Consider the following 21600-nt stretch of genomic DNA (forward strand, 5'->3'; position numbering starts at 1 on the left):
TTTAGAAGAATGAGATAAAATATTTTTAAAAGAATATTTTATTTATTAAAGCTATGAAGTAGCTTTTTGTTCACTATTTATTAATTATGCTACATTAGTAAAATCTAATTATGCTTCTCTATTTTTAAAAATGTATTTCAAAAATTTGTAACATAAATTTGAAGTTCAGGTTACAAGTTCAGCTTATTTTGATACTTTAGTGGTAATTATAGTAGAAAAAGATACTTAAAAAAATGGATCAATCACACTGAAATAGGATAAATGAGTAAGTTAAGAAATTGGGTGCCTAAAAGAATGGGAGTTCCTTCAGCAAAAAGAGGGAATTTCAGAAGATCCTGTCCTATAGTTTTCCTTTATCATGTTGTTACTGTATATTTGTTCTCCTAGTTATCACTTCAGTCTGCATCAGTTTAAACAAATCTTCCCAGATTCCCATCTCTGACACCATTTTTTCCATTGTTTTTTATAGAACCATAGTATTCCATTACATCTATTTATCATAACTTCCTCAACCATTCCCCAGTTGATAAACATTCCCTTCCTTTCCAGTACAAATATGCATCTGTGTGTATACACATACGCATATATACACAGAGAGATAGATTTGTTGATAATAACTAACATTTACATAGATTTTTAGGATTTGCACAGTACCTTACAAATATTAAATGATTTTATTTTCACAATAATATTAGAAAATGAATCTTATTATTACCCCAATTTGCAAATGAGGAAACTAAGACAGAGGTTAAATAATTTGCCTAGAATCACAAGTTAGTGTCCAAGATTGGACTTGAACTCAGTTCTTCCCCATTTCAGGTTCAGTATTCTCCATCCTCTACCATCCACCTGCTCACAGACAACACAAAATACTAGAACTAATGTAAATATTTTGGTTCATCAGTACTTTTTTCTTCTTTCATAGATCTCTTAGGAATATAGACTTGCATTGATATTACTAACTCAAAGGATATGTACAATTTAGTGACTACTTGAGCATAGTTCCAAATTGGCTTTCCAGAATGGCTGAACCAATTCAAATATCCATCATCAATGAATGCATTATTGTACCTGTCTTCCCATAACCTCACTAATTGTCACTTTCTTTATCAGCTTTGCCACTCTAATAGGTATCTCTGAATTGTTTTAATTTAAATTTATCTAATTATTGATGATTAGGAACATTTTTCTTTGTATTTGACAGTTTATAATTTGGCTTTCTTTTTCTTTCTTTTCTTTCAAAAAGTTGCTGTTAATATTCTTTCACGCTTTATCTGTTGGATAGTGACTGTCTTTCTCATATATGTAAACTCATTCCTAGATGCTGGGCTTTTGTTATAGACTTAATGCAAACTTAACTTAACTTAACTTTCCCCCCTAGTTAACTATTTTTCTTCTAATGTTCATTCCATTGATTTTATTTGTACAAGACTTTTCATTTTTATGTGTAACTCTCCTTATATTTTCAATTTTATCTTCTATAATCCTTTCTATCCCTTGTTTGATTATGAATGGTCACGAATCCAGAGGTATGAGTATTATTTATTTCTTTTTCCTCTAGTTTATTTATGACATGAGATTTTAAAAATATTGCTGTTGTATAAATTGTTCTCATTCTATTAAATTTACTCTCAAGCAATTCATACATTTGTTCCCATGTTTCTCTGAAATCCCTTTGTGATTTCTTACAGTCCAATAGCATAATTTAGTTTTTTCTTCACTCATGCTTCATTCCTTCAATTTCTGTTTTTCTTTTCTTATTACTATGGCTAGCATTCTTTTTTTGTACATTATTGAATAGTAATGGTGATAATGGGAACCCATGCTCTACCTCTGATCTTATTGAAAAGTCCTTCTTATTCTCATTTCATCTAATGCTGATTCTTGGTTTTAGATAAATATTATTTATCATTTTAAGGAAAGCTCCATTAATTACTGAGCTTTCTAGTGTTTACAGGAAACGATATTGAATCTTGTCAAAAGATTTTTCTGCATCTATTGATATAATCATATGATTTTTGTTGGTTTTATTATTAACATGGTTGTTTGTGTTTATGTCTTCCATACATCAAACCAGTTCCATATCCCTGGTATAAATCCAGCTAATCATAGTGCATGATCTTTGTCCATGTTTTTAATAAAATTATTGTTTGTAAGATTTGTTCTTTGAATTCTTAAAAGACTCATTTTTTTTCCTTTGAAGGACTATATTTAGTTTTTCCAAATAAATGATTCTTGTTGTGTTGTAAATCTAGAGGTTTTTGCCTTCTGGAATATCTCTGCTTCATTAACGTGGCTGCTAAATAACAATAGGTAATATTTATATAGTACTTATTATGTGCTAGGTACTGTACTAAGTGCTTTCCAATTATTATCTTATTTAATCCTCACAACAACTCTGGGAAGTAGATACTATTACTATTCCCTTTTTTTTTTTTTTTTTTATTGAGGAGACTGAAGCAAATGGAGGGTAAGTGATTTGCCCAGCATCACACTATTAGTAAATGTTTGAGATCAGATTTAAACTTCCTGATTCTAGGCACAGTGTTGTAGCCATTGCCTCACATGGTATCCTGATTGTGACTTTTCAGTCTTGAATTTTTCTGCGTCCTGGTAATACTTTTTCCTTTGCTGTCGGAGCTCTGGATTTTGACTAAAATATTCCTGAATGTCTTCATTTTTTAATTTTTCAGGAAGTAACCACAGAGTGCTTTCATTTTCTAAATTGACCTCTGGCTTTAAGGAATCAGACCAGTGATTCTTGTTATATCTCCTCAATATTTCCTCCAGATCTGTTGTCTTTGCTAAGACATTGCTCACTTTTTCTTCTAATTGTTTAGTTTTTTGATTTTGTGCTAACATTTCTTGATGTTTCATGGAGTCATTAGCTTCTATTTAATCAATTCTAACTTGGGGATAGTTCCTTTCTTGGATAAAGTTTGTACCTCTTGTTCCAAGCTGAACAATCTTTTTTCTATAGTGCTTATTTTTTTTCAACTTTTTCATCCACCACTTTTATTTGTTTTTTTTAAATAATTTTTATCACTTGACTGAATCTTAAGTCTGGACATTTTCACTGTTTTTTCTCCATATCTGGAATTCTTTTCCTCCTTATCTCCATCTTCTTGGTTCCCTGGCTTCTTTCAACTTCCAGCTTCAATTCCATCCTCTATTTTCTGTTGTTTCGGATTCCTTTTAATTCTTTTGCCTTTCCTCTGGTGATGATTTCCAATTTATCCTGTAGATAGTTTTTTTTTATGTCATTTCCCTAATTAGGCTGTGAGGACAGGGAAGACCCTTTGCCTTTTTGTGATCCCAATGTCTAGAATATAGAAGGGACTTGATTATTGACTTGATTTTACTTGAGATGTCCTTTTTTTTTTCTTTAATTGCAGAGAAGATAACGCAGTCTCCCTCAGTTTTTTCAGTGGTAAAATGGGGATGATAATAATACTTAAGTTGCAGGGTCACTGTGAGGACCAAGTGATATTTATAAAATTTTTAGTATAGTGCCTAGTACATAATAGGTAATATATAAATGCTACCCACCATTATCATCATCATCATTATTCAGAACAATACTCTCATGTACAATCTTCTTTGCCTATTCTATTATGTAAATACAAACGGCCATTTTATTTGTTAATTAGGTTCTGATTACAACTAAGTCCGTCAAACAAAAAAAAAATCAATAGTTTTGATGGGAGTTTTGAATGCAGAACACGCAATGAAAAAATGATGGATGTTTATTTTCTGAATGACATTTTCTATGATAGCAAACTACTGGCAAATCTGGCTTTGGTAAACATGAGGAATTAAATTGCAGGTGTTCCTTCCCATAATTTATTCTGAGAAAGGGCTTATAAGCTTCACCAAGGGATCTACCCCAAAACAAAGGGTAAGACCTCTGATCTATTTTATATGATTTTTCAACTACCTTCCCTCCCTCTTTCGATGATGGCCACAGGATCCATTGAAGTATTTAAAGCTGTTTTCTCTTGAGCCAAAAGACACTCATGCTGTGCTGTGATGTGATGTGCTGATTTCTGGGATGTTTCCTAATCTAGTCTGTTTCTGTAGTCTATGGCTTTTCTTCATTGTTCCCAGGTCTCTTCTGCATTCTGTGCTCTTTTCTACCTCAGATGAGTCCTTGATGTCTGACCTAGAGCAGGAATTCTCAACCTTTTTGGTACTAGGACTCCTTTAACTCTTAAAATTATTGAAGACTCCCACCCTCAAGAACTTGCATTTATATAGGTTTTATTTATTGCATTTTGCTATATTAAAATTAAGATTTCTTAGTATTATTTTGAAAAAAGTTTTAAACTCACTGACCCTCTACAAGTGCCTGAGGGACTTTCAGGGATCTCAGAGCACATTTTGAGAACTGCTAATTTATAACAAAACAGAAACTTGCTAGAGGGAGTCAGAAAAACAATTCTCAGTGTTGTGTGAATGATGAAGCCAGGTAGGGAGAAGGTGGTTTTATCTACCTCTCATTTGGAGTCAAGTTCAAGGATTCTGTGCCAGTTATCTTGGTCATTGCTTATGGTCAGATGCACTATTTTTGTTTGTTTTATTTTTTAAAAGTCTTTTTATTTTTTGTTTGTTTTTAAAAGTGTTTTTAGTTTATTTTGATTTATTTTTAAAAGTAGGCCTTGAGTAAGTCTTGGATTCCAACAAACTGCATCCTCTTATTTTTTTCTTATTTACAAAAAAATCATATTATAACAAGAAAGACATTAGACAGCTTTAAATGCATAAAGTTATTTATTTAAGTATACATTTAATTTTGAAAAATATAAATGCTAAAATATCTCATCTTCTTCATCTCTTGATTCCATAAAAGTCACAAATAGAAAGCATCATAAAACTGTAAAATACTATAATGTTATAGGAATTTCATGTTTTATATTGGAAAAAATTATCATTAGTATATTGAAATGTTTTCTGCTCTTTTTTTTTTTCAATTTGTTCCAGCACGTTGATCTACTTCATTTAAAATAAAAAGAAGCATCATTTCTCCAAAGCTAATAAAGACTTTTAAGAGAATAAAAATAAGAGTATCTGAAAGTGCGTATCGATTCCAAAGTCATGTGTATGGAGATGCATTAGCCAAGAAAATGGCTTAGAAGGTGAAAAAAAGTGGCAAGTATTCATTCACCCTTTTCACATTGTAGGTCTGGGACAAAGTTACTTCTGGCTCTGAAAGTTTGACTGGATGACTTTAGCCCTGAGTTTGTATCTCTTTGCAATATTTGCCAAGGAAGTATCAGAAGCTTGCATTTTGGTATGCTCCCATGGAGGACAAAATAATGAGCTGAGAAATAAACCATATCCCGAATTTCTGGTCCAAGCATATTTGGACTGGTTAGCATATTTTGCTTAAGTTGGTGGTTCCCCCCCCTCCCCCCAATGTCAAGGCTGAAACAAAGTACAGTGAATTTCTAAATGTGAAAAATTCCAGGGTTCTTCTGATAGTCAAATACCACATAAGAGACCACTGAGTGTTTTCCAATAACCTGAAGGCACCAGGTTTTCCATTCATGCTATAATGAGTTAATGCCAAAAATATCTGATAACGCAAGAAAAATCCCAGGCTCCAGCAACAAAGAAATTGAGTTGTTTGAAGAGAAATCCAGAAATCTTTGTCCCATCCCCAAACAATGCCAACTTCTGCATAAGAGAGCAAATATTTCTCTTTTTAAACATAGAATTCAGCAGTCAATACATTTCAAGTACTTAAACATGGTTCAAACTCCCCGGAAGACTAGGTTTTTCTGGATATTGATCACAAGCTAACTGCCAATAAAATACTTATGCTCTAAGTGTCAGTGTATTGCATGGACATATGCATGTATACACATGTATAAACATGTATACGCTTAGAACTATATTTAATATTCAATGCATCAAAGTCAGGCTGTTGGGTTTTCTTCTTCTTCCCTCAACCCCAATAAAATTGTTTTCATTCCTTTCTTCACAAATAAAATGGTATGAGTGTTTGCCCACCCTCCCATTCTCCTCCCTGCAGTTGTTTAAATGAGAAGAGAGTAGGGGAAGACCAACAGAACACCAGGATTTGGAAGATACTTTTACAACGAATCTGATTTTCAAGCAATGAGTTTTGTTAAGAAACTGGTAGAAAGCCAGATGTGTCAGGTGTGACTGCCTTTCTCCCTACAATACAACAATGCATCTATCACAAAGGGACTTGGTTTATCTACATTTATCTGGCATCTCACTAATAAACACTCTTAATCCATCCACTGTCTGGTATTTGCTTCTAGCAACTTAAATCATCTGGTGCTCACTTATTTACTTCCAATGGTGCTAGATATTGTGAGAATTACTGGGTTTCATCCCGTAAACTCACTAAGGCTGTATCTAACCAATAACATGACAGCCCAGCAATTTGTTACATTTACTAAAACAAATTATTCAGTAAAAGCACAAAACAGTCCAGCAGTTCTATATGTATAGACATAGCCTCTTTCAAAAGAGTGACCTCTTCTTTGAAAATAATGTCTTTAAAATTTATTTTAAGGGATATCAAGATGATGAAAAGGGGTTGGATTTTGAATCTTTTCCTTAAGAAATAAAAGCAGAGTATTCTCTTTTTATATCATCTATGCTAAACTTTTTTTCTTATTAAAAATCAGTTTTAGTATCTAATTATAGGCAGATAGTACAAACAGTCTTTGCCATTAAAGATGCAGAAGTGACATGTAAATCTATTTCAATGGCTGGAATTTCATGAATGCCAATGGTGTCTTTCCATCATTTGGGAATTCTCTGAAAGAAGAAAGGATGGCTTCCAGTTTAGAAAACTACACATAGGCTCCAGGACAGCGGGGACCAAATCTTCCCAAGACCGAATCTAAAGTTCTGGTCACTACAGGGTTTTCGTCGACTTGAACTGATAGTCAAAGAAGGCCACATTATTATAATCCAGATTGCTTAAAAAGCAAGGATCTTTAATATATCAAAATTTTCTTATGGATGATTTGTTTTAAACATTTAACTGAATATTCCCTTCGATGATGGAGGGAAGAAAGCATTCGCAGATGTTGGGCTGAGGTGGGAGAGAAGGGAACTTAATATATTTAATTAGTGGTTGTAAAGATAGTGATCATTTTAAATGTGCAGCCAAAATTCAATATGTAAGGTCTCAGCACCATAAAAAGGTACTTTCTCCATTAATTTTAAAAAATAAAAAAACTCTTAGAGGTCATAACTAAATCCATATTTTCCACTGGATTTCACTGTTAAAGCTATTTGGTACTAGAAAGGTAGCAAATATTTCAGGGTGAGAGCTGTTTTGAATGTGGTCTTTTCACAAGCTGTGTTTTTCAAAAGATATTCCCATTGGGACAGTCTTCCTAGTCAAGTTTGTGGTATTGGAATGGGACCCACAATGCAACAGGTATCACAGAACGAAAGCCAATGGTTTCCTTCTGGTCCCAGTCCTCCCCTCCCTGTTTATTACAGTGTGTATGCATCACAAATGTGGTTATATGACTCTTAGATTGTAGACATTTAAAAATGTTATGTCTAATGCACATTCACAATATATAATGCAACCTATTAAAATGATATGCTTAAAATGCCATGCTAAATTTGGTGACTAAATGCCCAATTTCCATTATGTTATGTTAATTTAGAAACATATATACAAAACCCAACTTTAAAAAGATCCCAATCACAAATGATATTCATCTTGCTCCTTGAAAAAAAATCCAAAACAGTGTATATGTACAGTGTATGGTAGCTACACTTGTATTCTTGCAGATCAGCTCCCATGGGCATGGTGACCATTCTATTCCTGTGGACTTTTCATGAACCTTATGAAATATTTCATCAGTAATGGTGACAGGTAACTGGGAAATAACATGTATCTGTCCACATTGGCCAAAGAGAGGCCCCTCGCTCCAACTCTTGAATAATTTTGTCAATTATGAGTCAGACCCACATTTTATGGAAACTGATAGGTAAGGCTCAATAACTCACTCATTCACTTGCCAACATTCCTTCTCTTTCTATCTTTGCATGCAGGTTTGGCTACATGCAGAATACATCCATGAACATACATAAAAACACAAGGGTTTTTATGTGAAAGAATTCTAAAAAAATACTGCATAGGATATCAACATGAAAATACAATCACATCTGTGAACTATTATCAGTCAATACATTATTAATTGCCATTACATTTACTATATTCTAAAACCACAAAGTAGTTAACTGCCCCCCATCTCCCATCTCCTTCATAGAACTTTAAACAACAACAAAAAAAAAAAAAAGGAAGAAAGAGATGAAAAGAAAAATTAATGCTTTAGAAACAGGGTGCTTATTATCAAATCCAGCCCCATGACTTGTCCTGGAGATTGTGTGCATGTGTGTGTTTATGTGTACAAAAATCACATTATTTACAATACATTGTTTTTACAGAAAGCCTGGCAGCTACAGATAAGAGGTAGAACTACTCAAAACTATGTTTCCTGCTGCAGGAAAAAATTCATTTTCTTTACAGTAATTTTTTAAAAAAAAGTTTAAAAAATTGACAAACAAAATAAGTTGCAGGTTAGGCCCCCATAATTTAAACAACAAAATCTAGGAAGAAAAATATTCTTCAAAAGAGTCAACAGATAAGCCCATTAGAGGATTAAAAAAAAAGGTTGCATAGGAAATGGGACTTCCAAAACGTGCTACAATATTGGCCAGAGTATCTCTGTGCAGGGAGTGAAATTAGTACCTTTAGCTTGCCTTCTCTTCAGACTATTAAGGAAGAGTTCAAGAGCATGGGATAGTGAGGGTAGCAGCATTTTTTAGGTGTGAAAATCTATGTCAAATCTATATCAGCAAAGACACTGAACTCATCTGAAAGTCATTGAGGCTTGGTTCAATTAGTCAGAACAACAAGCAAGCAAACATAGCTCTTCAATTAAAGTTGTCAGTCATCTTGATGCTTTAGTAGAAATTGTTACAAAATCCTTTTTTTAAAAAAAAATTCATTTGCAGCCCCTGGAAAAAAAGGAGACGAATGATGGTAGTGATAGTGGTGGGAGATTTTGTGTGTGTGTGTGTGTGTGTGTGTGTGTGTGTGAATTGGATGGGTGGGGGGAAAACTACCAAAAATATAGGAAAGAGATCAGGAAAATTCTTCCAGGAAAATTCATTGTCTAAAAATGCGCTCTTGTCTCAATTTTCCCTACACAGGATAGAAGCAGAGGGCACTGGGATATTTGGCTAGTGACAAAAAAACGAAAACAAACTGAAGAAAACATCATCTTCCACACCAAGAAAACAATTCAGTGTTAAGAGACAAACAGGTTACAACGTAGTTTCTGTTCCCTTGCTCCTCCAGAAATAACCATCGTCTTCAGGTTCAAGTTCTATTAGAATTTGAGGCACAACTTTGACTGGAGTTCTAGGAGGGCTAAATGGGAAAAAAAATGACAGACAAGTGATTATAAGTCACCCATCATCTTCTATACATATGAATTGATCATTCCAGAGAAAATAGCATCTGCTATCTCCAATTTCATATCTTTTCCTGCTTTTGAATCCCTTTAGAGTAATTACTAATTTCTCGGGGCTGAAGCTTAAGTAGACAGCAGTGAACTTAGGAAAAGTCCTGAAAAGTGCCACAGAGAATAAAGGGAAAAACCCAGCAGAAATGTAGCTTCTACTGGAATCTTTTAACATAATTTTTCATCTTTTAAACTATCTTTCTAGATAGTGTCTAGAGAGACACCCAGAAGTCACATCAAAGTCATTTATTAAAAACCTAACAAGTATCAGGTACTATGTTAAGTATTGGAAATACAGAAAGATAATTTTAAAGAGCTGGATTTCTAATGGGGGAAGATTACATTTAAGAGGAATTTGAAAGGGACTAGGGAGAGAATGAAATGGAAAGATGTCATCTATTATGAGTATAGAAGTTGCTATCATGAAACTCTAATCCATAGCTTGTTTTTGAGTGTGCTCTTTAAACTGATGGATGACAACCCTGATATCATAAGATTGAACACTGACGCAGGATTCTGAAATCATGGAGTTGGGAGATCCAAAAGAAGCATGTTCAGAATCATTATTCTCACCAACAGAAGCTGAGCACACACTTATTCTTGGACTACTTATTTATTATCTGAAGAAGATTTAGAACAAGAAGTTCTGCCCAATAACCTGTGCTCTTACCACATTTCTTGGGGCAGACATCCCATGGCACTGCCAAAAAGGAAAAAAAAAAAATTCTGTGCTGCTTTTTACCTTGGTATCCCAAGCGACTCGAGGAAAGGAATTTTATCAGCATGATGTGTGGCGTTCAAGGAATGTTGGTGATTTTTCTCCTGGAAAGATTAAATAAAAGTCATAAGTTACAGTCTTTGGGGAAAAGTACATTATTTTACTGAAAATGAAAATATTAGCCATGGAATAAACATGAAATCTGCCTCTCTAGTCCCAAAAGTTGACAGCAATTCATTTTAGTCTCTCACTAATGTCTTCTTAACAAAAAGGAAGGGTGATGAAGATGAATTTGTGAAATTAAAACTTCCATTTAGTTGTCTTAATATAATTTAAATAAAGGATTTGAAACACAACCAATTTACCTTATTACCCTAAAGCACGGAGGTCCCGTAAGGATTTTGATTGTGAGACTCAGATAAAGTTTGAGGCCAAATGTCAGAAGAACAAATATAATGCACCAGGAAGAAACATCATATATTAATTTCCTAGTCATTCCTTTGCAATAACTTGTGTTTTCCCTCTGTTTTAATATACTGATTTTTGGAATGGTAGAAATGGTTAGAGATACTCATTGATCTTCATCAGATAATAAATTAGATGTAAATAATAATAATCATATCAGATAATAAATTAACAGCAACCAGGATCTATATTTCATTTGGTCTCAATAACTCACAAAAGTGACAAACATTAAATAAAACATAAGACTACTAAAAATAAGATGCTTTCCATCAACCAAAACTCAGACAGATAATGCTTGGTATTATTTAGCTTCTGAATGGGCTCTCATAAGGGATCCCCCTTTTGGGGGATCCCCATAAGGATCTTTTGGACTCAATGGATTCAATATTGAGCATTAACTTTCAATCTTTTTTGGTAATTTCTTACTAAATTAAAAAAAATTTAAAAAAAACATCATTGCCATATACACAATAGAAGTGTCTATCCTTTTTTTTTCTATGAACTATGAGAAGTATTCAAGTACATTGATTGATTTTAAAAAGTAAATTTCCTACCATAGAAAATTTAAGTAAAGAAAAAAGAAACAAAGAAGAATTTCACAAAAGATATGAAAAACGGTTCAGGGCATATGTTGAGATTTCTTCTCTTTCAAAACAATCTATTGCTTCTGTTATAACTGTTCCATAACATGCTATGAATATCAAACCCTAGCCATCAAGTCATGACATCAAGGGGAGGGGGATATATTAGGTTGGAAGTGATGAATAATCATGTCTGAGTGATGAAGTTTTAGGGAAAGGATCCTTAATGTTTTTGATTTCACAAATCACTTTGGTAGTTTTTTGAATCCCATAAACCCCTTCTCAGAATACTTCTCAAAATAAAATTTGTAAAATTACAAAAGAAATAATCCTATTGAAATAAAGATCTCTCCCATTCATATTCATGGACAAAAAATTAGAAATCCTTGATCTAAGGTGTTTTCTAGTAGCGGCAGTTGGCTAAGAAAGGTCAAAGATTATCTGTGATAGACTGACCCATTTCCATATAGGTGTCTTCTCAATCCAAAGTTACAGAGCATTTTTAAAAAGAGATGGTTTTCAGCAGAAGAATTTTTAAAATCGAAACAAATGCCTGTAACTTTGATTTAAAGTAAAGTGTGCAAATGTTTCATCATTTTCATTTTAATTGGTGATTAAAATTAATCAGTGCATTTCATCTACGCAATTTGTTAATAGTGACAAAAAGATCCATGACATAGAATTTTAGAGTCAATTGGGCAACCGATTGGACCTAAGGAAAACAAACAGTAACAGTGATGTTGCAGCATAAGCAACTATTTTAATAATAAATGGTAGAAAGAGAAATCACTTTGGTACTATAGTTAGCAGCAGATAGAAACGAGGGATGTTTGAACAGTCCAAGAGAATGCTAGCAAGCAAAAAACAAGTTTTTAGTTGCTGAGGAAAGGTTGTTTTAAGGGGGCAACAAGAGGAGTAAAAAAAAACAAGGTCCTCATAGTTATAAATATCCTTTTAAAATCGATAAAATAGGGCAAAAAAAAAAAAAAAAAAAAAAAAAGAAGGGAAAGAAGGGCAGCTTTGCATTTAATTTCACCCCCTCCCTCCATGGCAGTATTAGTTTCAAGCAGGCATGAACTAAGTTAAGGTTAGTTCTACTCACTGTCAGCGGGTTTGCTGTCACTTAGGAAAGGCTGTTGTTCCATGATGTCCATTGGAATTTTAATACTTGGAACTTTTTCGGAGTAAGGGCAGTCAGACTGTGGATGAAATGTGGGAGAGGTCTTAGAATGCTCTAAGCACATTGTCCCCCCACAGGATTCTATCTGCTGTTTATGTAGAGTCACCAAGAAAATAATGAATACCATTTTTCCTCAAAAGATGTTTTCTCCATCTTTTGGGCCAGAGGGGCTAAAGTCAAATCATCAGTTTTGAAACTTTTTTCCTTCATTAACCCACCCTTGTATATAAAGGGAAAAAACTCCACAACATATCCAATTGATTCTATTGTCACCTAAACTATATGGGAGTTTCAAAGGAAAGCATGTTCCCCACCCTCATCCCACCCCCAGCTAATAAGTCCATAGCATTGTACCAGGTTACATACATATATACATGAATGAATAAACAAACAAATGAATAAATGAATAGATAAATAAATAGAAATGTCTTCTTAGGAAACCACTATAATGCAGAAAACAGGAGGTATAATTGGGAAGGATAATTAGGTTTTCACACAAAATGTTCCAGGAAAATTTGAGATCAGACACTTTCAGACAGACAGACAGAAAGTCCACAAAGGAGGTGGTGGCTGACCTAAACCTTGAAAACAATAAATGAAATGTAATGATAAAGAAGCCATATAGAGCCAACTAGAGGATATAATGTCCTCATTGCTGGACTTGGAGGCAGGAAGACCTGAATTCAAATCCTGTTTCAGACACTCTAAATGCATGCTCTTATAGTATGCTCTAACTGTATACCTTTCTCAATCTCAGTTTCTTTATCTCTAAAATGGAGGATCAAAGGAAATAATATGCATATAGTGCTAGCAGGCTATTTTAGAACCTCACAGGCACAAAGGACAATAACTTAGGGAAATGTAGGGAGCTGAAAGAGAGCATTTGAATTCAGTGCACTGTTCTAATGCAGTTTGTATGGAATGTAAAAGGTACTAATGTGAAAAAAGAATAAAAAGGTTAGAGTCAATCTTAAAGGCCAGGCCTTGAATGCCAGGCTAAATGTGAATTTGAAAATAGGTCTAAGATGAAAAAAATACAACTCACCCACTCTCTGAGCTACCAAAGTAGTAATATTTGTCTTTTATGTCAGAGGAAATTTGGACCCAGGTAAACAAAGAAAGAAATAATGTATCTTGACATAAGGGCTATGGCTCACTCTAAATAAAGAAGTGAGCAAAGGTTTGCTGGATTCAGCTTATACTGCTTTATGAGTACTGAGTGTTAAATTTCTAGATCTCTCCAGAGCATAGGACTGCCATTCTTGCATTCAGTAAACTCCAGAGCGTTTACATTTTGGAAATTGGCAAATGCTACAAATAGGGCTTAGTTTATTGTCTAGACTTAAAGAAATTATGCAGAAAATGTTAATGATGCAAACTAAATACAAAAGTGTATTGTGCATACATTTCTTCTCCCCTCACTCTCAGATCTGGTTGTTAAATATTTACCAGCACAGAACTAGGAGTAGCAAGCACATTCACAGGAAACTCAAAAGGATAATGGCAGCAGCCCCAAATTCAAGGAAGTTGTGACTTCCACTAATAGTGCCCAAAACTAATAGAATTGGGTCCGTTCCCCAATTGTGGTGTATTTGCCAGGAATTCATGTCAGCACACAAGTAGCTAAACACAGGGAGAATTATTCACTAGTCACACTCTGACAAGGGGTAGAACATAATGTATTTATTTTAGGCTTGGAGCATCCAAGATGCTTTAAAGTGTCAGGTTCTAAATGTTCTCAGATTAAATGAGAGAGAGAGAGAGAGAGAGAGAAGGAAGGAAGGAAGGAAGGAAGGAAGGAAGGAAGGAAGGAAGAAAGGAAGGAAGAAAGGGAGGGAAGGAAGGAGGGAGGAAGAGAGGGAAGGCAGAAGGGAAAGAAAGAAAGAAAGAAGAAAGAAAGAAAGAAAGAAAGAAAGAAAAGAAAGAAAGAAAGAAAGAAGAAAGAAAGAAAGAAAGAAAGAAAAAGAGAAAGAAAGAAAGAAAAAGGGAGGGAAAGAAAAAGGGAGGGAAAGAAAGAGGGAGGGAAGGAAAGAAGGAAGAAAAGAAGGAAGAAAGAGAAGGAGGGAGGGAGGGAAGGAAGGAAAACATAAAATTTTAGAGCTAAAATAATCCCAGTCCAACCTATGACATTTTTAAAAATCTTTTATCTTTAAAAAAAAAAAATCTCTATTTTCAAGACCTCTTTGACAAATTTGAAGGGCTGACAATATGGCTTCATTCAAATATAAATATTTGTGATGAAATAAATACTTTTGCCATAAATGTTCCATCATGATATGCACAACAGTGCTGAAAGAGATCTTAGCAGGACATTGGGTCCACCTCCTAACAGAATTGCAAACCACTGCAAAATGATCTTTTTCCTAATTATTTTCTGTTTTCAGAAAAAGAGATTCAACAGCCTTCCTTCAAAGCATGTGTTCTATTTTCACATTCCTGAACTCAGAAATTCTTTCATCTTATCATAACCTTCTATGTCACTTTTCTTTCCCTGAACTTATGACCCTGATCCTCTTCTTAATCCTTACCATGGCCCCCAAGCCCTCCACCTCAGTTCTTTCCCAGGCTATCACCTCTTGCAATCCTTAAAATTTCTTCCCTTTCCCATCTTGACCTCTTGGTTCCAGTTCTTCTCTATCCCATCCTCTATTTTCCAGACCCTTGCCCTCTTAATGTATGAATGATCCCACCCAGCCAAGAACAGTCTTGGATTACTCCCACAATCCATGATTTTTATTTATATTTTTCTTGCTGTTGAAGCAAACCATGATGCTATGCTGACTCCATCCACTATCGATTTATGTGAACATCATTTCAACTGGGACCTTACTGCTGCAAGGTAATCCTTTTACATCTCCCTAATTGATTCATTATCCCTCTCACTATGGCAGTTTCTCCAAACCTTTTCATTCCTCCATAAATCTCCCACAGCTCTTCCTTCCTTCATTCTCGTAGCTAAGAACTGAAAAAATTGAGACCCTTCCTCAAGAGCTCCCTTTCCATTCTTCCTTATTTCATACCATTTCCATGTTTTTTTCCTTACTATCTTCTCTTTTACCCTAGTCTCTCATGAAGAGGTGCCCCCTTCTTGCCAAGGTCAGCCCCACTATCTGCACATGGGATCTTATTCTATCACATTTTCTCCAGCAGATTTCCTCCTCTACAATCTCAAATTTCTCATTAGTTTTCAGTCTTTCCCTATCTATTAGCTACTCCCCTACAAGCTGCCTACAAACATACCTATGTCTCCCTAAGTCTCCCCAAAACCCCCTAAAACCAAAACACCTTGATTCATCAATCCCTATTAGCTATCATCCCTATCTTTCTTTTTTTATGGCTAAACTCCTTGAGAATAGTGCTTGCAATAGCAGTCTTCCTTTTCTATCACTTTCTTCCTAATTCTCTGCAGTCAGACTTCAGACCTCATTCAACTGAAACTGCTCTGTTCAAAGTTATCAGTATTCTCCTGATTGCCAAATCTAATGATCTTTTCTTTATCCTCTTCATTCTTAATCTTTGTCATTGATGATTCCTCACTTCTAGATACTCTTTTCCAAGGGTTTTCATGACACTATTCTCTCATGACTATCTTGTTCTTTGTCTGACCTCATCTTCTTATTCTCCTTTACTGAATCCTCATAAAACACATACCCATAGAAAGTGAATATCTTTTGAGTTTCTGACCTGGATCTATTTCTCTTCTCTCTATATATACTATTTAATTGATGGAGTCAATTATAATTTCTAAATAGATAATCCTCAGATCTATATGCAGATCTCCAAATCTCTATTGCATTTTATATTTTAAACTAGATATTATATAGATATCTAAATTTATTCATGAGTGCACCAAAATCACTATATTTCACCCAAAACCCACCCCCTTCCTAGCTCCCCGATTAACAAGGATACCATCATCCTCTTAGTTATTCAGGCTTGCAATTTAGTTGTCACTCATATCATCCCCATAGAATTCATCTGTTACAAAATCCTACAGATTTTATCTTTATAGTGGGAAGAAATTGGATTTTCAGCTCACTCCACTTTGCATCTGCTATTCTGCAATTTCATCTCCATAGAACAAGTTACTTCCACCTTAGATACCCTTTGGTATTCTCCTCACCCCACCTTGTCCTTATTTCCCTCCCTCTTTTTATGTGTTGTTTCCTTTAGATTGTAAACTCCATTTTTTCTTCTTATTTATTATATCCCTAGTACTAAGCACAGTGTCTAGCACATAAATTTTTGCTGGATTAGACTATACTTTTCCAGAATCTCTTTCTGCTCCTTTTTTTTCTTTTTACATTGTTAGTACCCTGGGGTAGACCCTTGTTGCCCTATAGGTGGACTACGAACAACCTGCTATTTAGACTCCCTGCCTCAGATTCCCCTCCATCTTCTGCTCAGCTGTCATGGATCTTTCCAGACCACAGGGCTGTCATTCTTCCATTCAGTAAACTCCAAAGGTTCTCCCTACTCAGCTCTATTTTCTGGTTGTCCCAGAAAAATCCTATTTTCTTGGGGAAACTAAGTGGTACCATGGATAGAGCTCCACCCCTGGAGTCAAGAGAACCTTAGTTCAAATTCAGTCTATGATACTTATTAGCTATGTGACTCACTCACCCCTGATTGCTCAAAAAAAGAAATCCTATCTTTTCTGGTCTGTCTTACTGCTAGCATGTTCCCTCTGAGATTGTGTCCCATTTACCAAGTATGTATCTTGTAAATAGAGTTGTCAGGTTATTATTTCCTACATTAGATTATAGGTATCATGAAAACAGTCATTATTTCTGCCTTTCCTTATATCCCTACAATTTGGTACAGTGTCTGGCACATAATAGGTGCTGAATAAGTGCTTGCTAACTTAGCTTCTCTTGATATCTCATGGTACAACATAAATTGTATTCCAGTAGAAGGTCCAGCATTATAATCTTGAAGAATATACAAAGACCTACAACTAGAGATTTGTTTTTAACTAAGTTTACATAAGATCAATTCTACCTCATCCTGTACTCATTGACAGCCCATTAGGGCTAAATGAAGTCATTCCTTTTTATTCATCCATGGGCAAAGTGAGCAGAAACTTGATGATATTTTTTGTAACAAATTCATATTTGTATGTGTGTATACATATACTCACATATAAATACAGACAGAAGCAGAGAGAGACTGCAAGAGACAGAGACATCAAGAGGGAATCAGAGACAGAATTAACAAAGAGAGATACAGAATAAGACAGCATGAGAGAGACAAAGGAAAGAGAGAGGTAGTAAGAAAGACAGTGAGAGAGAAACAGCAAGAGACAAAGTCAGAAACAGAAAGAATTAACAAAGAGATACAGAATAAAACAGCATGAGAGACACAAAGGAAAGAGAGAGATAGTAAGAAAGACAGGGAGAGAGAGACAGAGATAACAAGAGAGAAAGTTAGAAACAGAAAGAATTAACACATACAGAGAATGAGACAGCATGAGAGAGAGAGACAAAGTCAGAGATGGAGATGAGAATAAGAAAGACAATGAGAGAGACAGAGACAGACAGACAGAAAAAAATACAGAAATGGTGCTTCTAAAATAACTGTGACTTGAGATCATCTAGACAGTGACAGCAAAATGATGAACATGTTACCTTCTGACAGAAGGGCAATGGACTCAAAATGTAGAATGAGACATTTATTTTTGGACATCGCCACTGTCCAATTTATTTTGCTGAACTATGACTATTTGTTATAAAAGTTTTGTTTTTCTTTTTTTTTCCCAAAGATGAGTGGTGAGTGGGAAAGAAAATGCTTTTTAATAAAAGGAAAGCAAAGGAATCCAAGAATAGTTGCTCTGTGACTGGCAGAGATTATTAGTATACCAATATAACCTGGCTTCTCTGGCCCTCTTCTACTCTCAGCTAAAGTCCCACTATCTACAAGAACCCTTTCTTAGTCTTCCTAAATCTTGGAGTCTCCCTTCTGTCGCTATCTTGTTGAACATAGTTATTTACATGGTTCTCCCCCATTAAAATGTGAATTCCTCGAGGGCAGATACAGCTTTGTCTTTCTTTGTTTTCTCAGCACTTAACAGACTACCTGGCACACAGCAGGGGCTTAATAAATGCTTGCTGACTTGATTTGACTTGGTACTTCTATTTATGATAGATAAATCAATTCATTCCTAGAAGAAAAAAACAATCATTTCTTTCCCAAACATTTTAAGGAGCTGTTAGGATAAACTGCATGTTTTTCTTTTGAGTGTTTCTTAAACAAAGCCTAGTTCCAGACTGCCTAATTGCAGTGACTAAACATTCCTTATGGAGCATTGGCAGCTCTCTGAGATGGTCTCCTCCACTAGCAAGAAAATGTTAGAAAAGACAGCAAGGGACAGAACAGCCTGGTCTATACCATTGATCCCTACATCTATTTTTTAAGAAAATACAGGTTCAAATGCTCTTTATTCCTCATTACACGGTAACAAAATCTCAACTCAGTTGGCCCCATGTGGTCATCAACTACAAGAGAAATCATTCTCTAGTGAGTTTTGAAGGAAAGGCCATTCAAATATATGAACAGATAAAAGTCATTAACTGTGCTTAATAACTACAACATATAGGATATCCCAAAAATATTGGTGAAGTTTTAAGCTTTAAAAATTTCTAAAGTATAAGTGCAACAAACTTTTAAAATTATTATTTGAAGGTTAAATTGTTTAAATTTCTTTTACTTGGTTTTGCAAATTTTGTAAAATGAAATTTTCATTTTAACAAGATGGGCCACCTTGTATGAGCAATAGTTTCTAGATAAACTTTCTCAGAACAACATATTAGTAGTGGACATCCCCTTGGTCACTTGTTCTATCTCTCAAATATTCTTGTGAGAGTTATGTCAAAATTGTCACAAATTCATTGAAACCATATTATATATATATACACATATATATGTATATATATAATTTATATAAATATAATTTAATAATATTTATATGATCTTAAGGCCAAGATTACAAATGAAATCATTTCAGTCACTGAGCAGCAAGAAGTCCCAGCTAAAATCCCATCTTTTAACAAAGCCTTCCCCAGCACCTCTTAGTTCTAGTCCTTTCCCTCTGTTAATTATTTCCATTTCCACATATATATGTGCACATGTATGTGCATGTATATACATGAGTAAACAGAAGAAGAAGGCACGTGTGTGTGTGTGTAGATCATATGCCATTATCTATTTTGACTATTGCCCTCCCTGGTTTTCATTAAATCCTAATAAAAATCTTATAATTTACTGGAAATCTTCCCATTTTTTTTAATTCTGCTATCTTCCCTCTGTTAATTATTTTCTATTTATTATCCTATTTATCACCTGTTTTGCATATATTTATTTACAAAGTTGTCTTCCCCATTAGATTGTAAACCCCTTGAGGGCAGAGGTGTTTTTGCCTTTTTTTGTATCCCCAATGCTTAGCACTTATTAGGTGTTGAATATATGCTAATTAATTAATTGATATGGGCATATATACAAATTATTTGTATACACACATATATATATACACATATGCAGATATGTGTATATATCTATGATTTCAATAGTCTCTGAAGAAATCCCCTTTCCACCACTATAGATTAACAACTTACAACTTAAAGGAGGCTAAGTGATTTGGTCAGAATCACATTACCCAATAGTTTAAACTCACTATTCCAGGCTACCTCTCATATTTCATTATATTAACGTCATTATATCCAGAGATTACAACTCCTAAGAGCTCACCCTTTAGTTAATCATTAGCAAGAAATACTCATTGAAGGCATACTATATATGAAGAACTTAAAAGACTAAATTAATAATAAATCAAATGCCTTTAGAATGATATCAAATAAAAAATAACAATGACCAAAAGGAAAAGAAAAGAAACTCAATGCTGGGTAATTATAAGGACCAAACATCTTCTGGGAAGAAATGAGAAAATGCATCTCCTTCCCTTCTTTGAACAGGTGAGTACCTCTGGTGTGTATCATATGCATGTATATTTATACATACATGCATGTGTACATAAACATAGGTATATGTGAATTATATACATATACGTGTGTTTGTATGTATGTACATATACATACACTGTCAGGCTAGGCTAATAGGAAGATTAATTTTTCCCAATCACCTTTTTTTCCTTCTTTTTCTAAAATGACATTTCATGGCTTAGAGGATAACCCTACTCACCTAAAGCCACCATGATAATGACAAGAGATTGAATATCATGTTCTCAAGATCTTTTTTACATATTCTTAGGAGGGAGATATTTGGAAAAGAAGATAACTTTAAAGCAAAACATATCAATGCAATTTTTTAAAGTGTAAAAGCTTATGTAGCCAAGTAAATCTTATCTTGTGCTTTATATGCATTGAACCCAGAGTCCATTATCAATATGGTGCTAAAATAAGTACCCATGAGTGTATCATTGTTGAAGGGGTGTAAATTCTAAAGACCCTAAATAAATATGAGAAAAAGAGAGAGAGGAGAGGGAGGGGGAAAGGAAAACAGGATGGAGGAAAGAAGAAAGAGGGAGAGAGAGGAAAGAGGAAAATAGTGAGACAAAAGAAAGAAATTGAAGAAAACCACTTGACAGACTTAGGTAAGGTTTGTGTATTCTTGGAAACATGTTGCCCTCTCTCAAGATGGAGAAAATACCCATTTTCCCCATTGGTGCCTTGGCTAGCTGGAAAACTTCTTACATCATCATTGTCACTATCCAGACTGCCTTTCTTCTTTTTCTTTTTCTTCTCATCTTCTTTCTTTTTCTTGTCCTTTTCTGGAATGACATCATCAAGGAAACTGAGGTCATGCTGGGAAAAGAGGTAGTCCATTCCTTTTCTGACAGCTACAAGAGCCAGGATCTGGAACAACAGAGAGAAAGCCATTGAACAAAGACTTAATTATTTGGTTTCTTTCATATTGTGGCAAAAAGACACACTTAAAGTTCCCAGGTTTCGTCTGGAACAGAGACTGAGAGAATGGGATAAAGGCAGCAAGAAGCTTAACTGAGGCTCGTATAACTCATCCAATGACCTCAGACAAAGCAGTACCAGTATATATATATACACACACACTACAGGAAATGCTTTTAGACGATGCTCACAGGTTTCAGGACCA

General features: G+C 34.6%; 1 protein-coding gene across 1 annotated transcript in view; it reads right to left on the reverse strand.

Annotated features, from left to right (window-relative positions):
- Window positions 1-4751: 4751 nt before the first annotated feature.
- The window catches only part of SLC4A4 (solute carrier family 4 member 4), a 350270-nt gene continuing 333421 nt past the window's right edge, over window positions 4752-21600 (reverse strand). Inside the window, 4 exon segments of the mRNA XM_051964746.1 lie at window positions 4752-9439; window positions 10276-10355; window positions 12400-12496; window positions 21183-21344. Of these exon segments, the coding sequence (XP_051820706.1) occupies window positions 10312-10355; window positions 12400-12496; window positions 21183-21344 (303 nt within the window). The 3' untranslated portion in view covers window positions 4752-9439; window positions 10276-10311.

This window comes from Antechinus flavipes, chromosome 6 (genome assembly GCF_016432865.1).
Source record: "Antechinus flavipes isolate AdamAnt ecotype Samford, QLD, Australia chromosome 6, AdamAnt_v2, whole genome shotgun sequence".
Classification (NCBI taxonomy): domain Eukaryota; kingdom Metazoa; phylum Chordata; class Mammalia; order Dasyuromorphia; family Dasyuridae; genus Antechinus; species Antechinus flavipes.